Source organism: Siphateles boraxobius, unplaced genomic scaffold, assembly GCF_051911475.1.
Source record: "Siphateles boraxobius isolate OS27281-9 unplaced genomic scaffold, OSU_SipBor_1 204, whole genome shotgun sequence".
NCBI classification, from domain to species: domain Eukaryota; kingdom Metazoa; phylum Chordata; class Actinopteri; order Cypriniformes; family Leuciscidae; genus Siphateles; species Siphateles boraxobius.
Window position 1 is genome coordinate 373,012 of NW_027508816.1, and position 4,489 is coordinate 377,500.

At 41.7% G+C, this 4,489-nt stretch overlaps 1 protein-coding gene across 5 annotated transcripts in view; it reads right to left on the minus strand.

The window, feature by feature from the left end:
• Window positions 1-1,022: 1,022 nt before the first annotated feature.
• The window catches only part of LOC143745438 (von Willebrand factor A domain-containing protein 5A-like), an 82,923-nt gene continuing 79,456 nt past the window's right edge, over window positions 1,023-4,489 (minus strand). For 3 of the 5 annotated variants that reach the window (XM_077237536.1, XM_077237538.1, XM_077237535.1), the window contains 3 exons: window positions 1,795-1,931; window positions 1,591-1,714; window positions 1,023-1,431 (listed from right to left, as the gene is read on the minus strand). In XM_077237536.1, coding sequence (XP_077093651.1) covers window positions 1,352-1,431; window positions 1,591-1,714; window positions 1,795-1,931 — 341 coding nt within the window. In that variant the 3' untranslated portion in view covers window positions 1,023-1,351. The remainder of the gene's footprint in view (window positions 1,432-1,590; window positions 1,715-1,794; window positions 1,932-4,489) is intronic. The other 2 variants (XM_077237539.1, XM_077237537.1) reach the window with 1 other exon arrangement.

Here is a 4,489-nt window from a genome sequence, read left to right on the forward strand (position 1 = left end):
ATTAATGTAGAGGCAACATAAAGACTTTTAAATGCTTGTTAAATGGCATCTTTTTATGAATGAAGGCCAGTATCACTGATACTAATACAGCTACTGATGTCTCTAGGAAAACTATTCTCCCACAATTTTAAACATTAATTATAGTTATTCAACATTACAGTGTATTGAAAGCTATCACTTTTTTTTAATACATTTATTAGGTTTCAAAAAATATAACTTTTAATTTAAAGCTGCAGTCCATAACTTTTTTTGGGTTAAAAATGATCCAAAATAAATTTGAGCAAGCACATCACCAGCCAGTGTTCAAAACTCTCTGCTCGCTGTAGCTCGATTCACAACGGTAAGCTTTAATAATGTTTATAATTCCAGTGGCACTGGTGGATTTCCACGGGAAATTCGAGCATGTCTTTCCGTCATTACGTCACATCTGTGGCACAACCCACGTAAAGTTGATCATTCCGCAAATACCTGCAATTGCAGCGACAAAGAGGAAAAACTACGGACTGCAGCTTTAAGTGAACTTAAAACAATCCTCACATAATATACTGATACTCACCAGAGTTGTTTGATGGATTTGTAAAAGGCACGAGCAAAATAAATAAAGAGCGCACTGATGACACGCTAACAGGCTAGCGAATTTATAGCATGTTATGCTAGCAACGATTTAGATTGAAGCTAGCGATGTAAGGTTAATATGTGATGTTGAATACCGTAAGTTATATTTAGCAGTATAAACAACAGGAAATGATAGTAAATAATGATTCAAAACAGAAAGATACACAAAGCGTACAGACGCAAACCAACCCAGCAGCCGCAGACAGGAGCAATCGAGCAATCCGTGCGACATGTGACTGGTTTCGTGATCCAGGGTCACATTTAATCTGGGAATTTTTCTCAGTATGAGCATTTCTGTGAAATCTAGACATCTTATTAAAAAGATCATCCTAGGCAGTTAATAATTACAAATATCTATTTTCTGACTAGTTCTTAACTGTAATGCATTCTTAATATCAGCCAGATAATTATGGCTAGTGAAGAAAGACTTTAATAAAATAGTTTGGTAAAGACACACACAATCTGCTCACACCCAGCAGAATAATGGATTCTTGATCACGCAGAAATCATGATAGTGAGTTCAGAACACAAAGTACTACCAGATTATATATTTAGAATCATATTTAGAGCAAACACATTAATTTAGGACAGGGCCTAAAGCTTACATATACTAAAATGAAATAAATCTGTCAGTTTTATTCTTTAAAAATTATAATTTATACCAGAAACACACACACAGATGTTTATGATAAAGAGTGAGTTATTTGTTTTCTGACAGAACAAGATTCTTCAGTCTTCAGATTCCCAGTGCGTCTTCAGTCACATGACCTCCCAACAGGAGGTTCCCGTCACACACACACTGAGACAGGCCTTCTGCTGAAACACACACACACACGTCCAAACTCAATCAGCACTCTACGAAAACATGTACAGCACTGACTTACACAGAATCTTTGAAGAGTAGTTTAACTGCTGTTTTCTGGCAACATTGAGCACTGAATGAACGAACGAACGAACAAACGAATGTTGTCTCACGTTTCTGAGAGCGGATCCACGCCGACGCCTTCATGGCCACAAACTGCCACTCAACCTGGTCCTCTGATCTACAGGTGTGTAACCAGATCAGAGCCAGAACCGTGGCCCACACTGACCCGTCCACCTGGAACACACAACCACACGTCACACACACACACCGAACCAATCATGACGTATCTGAGGATATGACATCATATGCCCCACCTGTGCTGGTCTGTGATTGGCCAGCTCGTCCTCAGTCTTCCCAAACACATCAGCGAGTGCAGTGTTGAGTTCCCAGTGTCCCGAGGCCTTCTGGAGAGAGACCAGCTGGAGCAACGGGTCCGCCTGGGGCGCGGGCTCTGATGAACACACACACACACACACACACACACACACACACACACACACACACACACACACACACACACACACACACACACACACACACAGTTTAGGGCTCTGATGAACACACACACACACACACACAGTTTAGGGCTCTGATGAACACACACACACACACACAGTTTAGGGCTCTGATGAACACACACACACACACACACAGTTTAGGGCTCTGATGAACACACACACAGTTTAGGGCTCTGATGAACACACACACACACACAGTTTAGGGCTCTGATGAACACACACACACACACACACACACACACAGTTTAGGGTTCTGATGAACACACACACACACACACAGTTTAGGGCTCTGATGAACACACACACACACACACACACACACACACACAGTTTAGGGCTCTGTTGAACACACACACACACACACACAGTTTAGGGTTCTGATGAACACACACACACAGTTTAGGGTTCTGATGAACACACACACACACACACACACACACACACACAGTTTAGGGTTCTGATGAACACACACACACACACACACAGTTTAGGGTTCTGATGAACACACACACACAGTTTAGGGTTCTGATGAACACACACACACACACACACACACACACACACACACACACACACACACACACACACACACACACACAGTTTAGGGCTCTGATGAACACACACACACAGTTTAGGGCTCTGATGAACACACACACACACACACACACACACAGTTTAGGGCTCTGATGAACACACACACACACACAGTTTAGGGCTCTGATGAACACACACACACACACACACACACACACACACACACACACACAGTTTAGGGCTCTGTTGAACACACACACACACACACAGTTTAGGGTTCTGATGAACACACACACACACACACACACACACACACACAGTTTAGGGCTCTGATGAACACACACACAGTTTAGGGGGCTCTGATGAACACACACACACACACAGTTTAGGGCTCTGATGAACACACACACACAATTTAGGCTTCTGATGAACACACACACACACACACACACACACACACACACACACACACACACACACACACACACACACACAGTTTAGGCTTCTGATGAACACACACACACACACACACACACACAGTTTAGGGCTCTGATGAACACACACACACAGTTTAGGCTTCTGATGAACACACACACACACACACACACACAGTTTAGGGCTCTGATGAACACACACACACACACACACAGTTTAGGGCTCTGATGAACACACACACACACACAGTTTAGGGTTCTGATGAACACACACACACACACACACACACACAGTTTAGGGCTCTGATGAACACACACACACACACAGTTTAGGGTTCTGATGAACACACACACACACACACACACACACACACACACACAGTTTAGGGCTCTGATGAACACACACACACACACACACACACACACACACACACACACACACACACAGTTTAGGGCTCTGATGAACACACACACACACACACAGTTTAGGGTTCTGATGAACACACACACACACACACACACACACACACACAGACACACACACACACACACACACACACACACACACACACACACACACACACACACAGTTTAGGGTTCTGATGGTTTTTATACTGTACAAACTGTATATTCTTTCCCCTTATACTAATCCTACCCCTAAACCTACCCATCACAGAAAACTTTATGCATTTTTACTTTTTTTTTTAAATTCAAAGTTTAGAACCATTAATTAAACCATTTCCCTCGTGGGGACTGCTGGCTGGTCCACACACTGTAGGTGATGATGATCTCAGGTTTTACTATCCTTGTGGGGACATTTGGTCCAATGTAATATAAACCAGGACAAGCACCCGCATACAAAAACAGACAGACAGAAACTCTGATCCACTATCTTTGTGAGGACTCTCCATTGACGTAATGGTTTTTATACTGTACAAACTGTATATTCTGTCTCCTTACAGTACACTAACCTGACCCCTAAACCTACCCATCACACATTTCTGCATTTTTACGTAAAAAACAAAAACAAATTTTGTATGATTTATAAGCTTGTGTACCTCAATTGAGGTCCTCACAGTGACACGAGTCCCCTTGAGTCTGTGTGCATTCAGGCTTAAGTCTCCACCAGGATAGAAAAACGTGTACACACTCTCACACACACACACACACACACACTGCATAGATACTTCATTATTTAATCACACTGGCTTCACAGCAGGTTGTGTTGGCTGTAGTCAGATGAATTGAGTTTTTTTTTTTTTTTTTTTATGTACCAGTGGTCACTCTGCTACATTCACAGCTGAAAAAAGTAACAAGATTTCATCTTTATGAATTAGTTTGTCTGAATTTGTCATAGTTTTTTTCTTGAATACGTTTAAGTTCCATTTATTTGGTGCTTTGTTCAATCTCAAAGCATTATTTTATTTTTACTATTAAGATGTCTGCACAAGAGTTAACTGTAATCTGGGCAAACATTAAACTTTGCTGAAATTAATCGTCTCGCTTTAGTCTACACTGGAAGT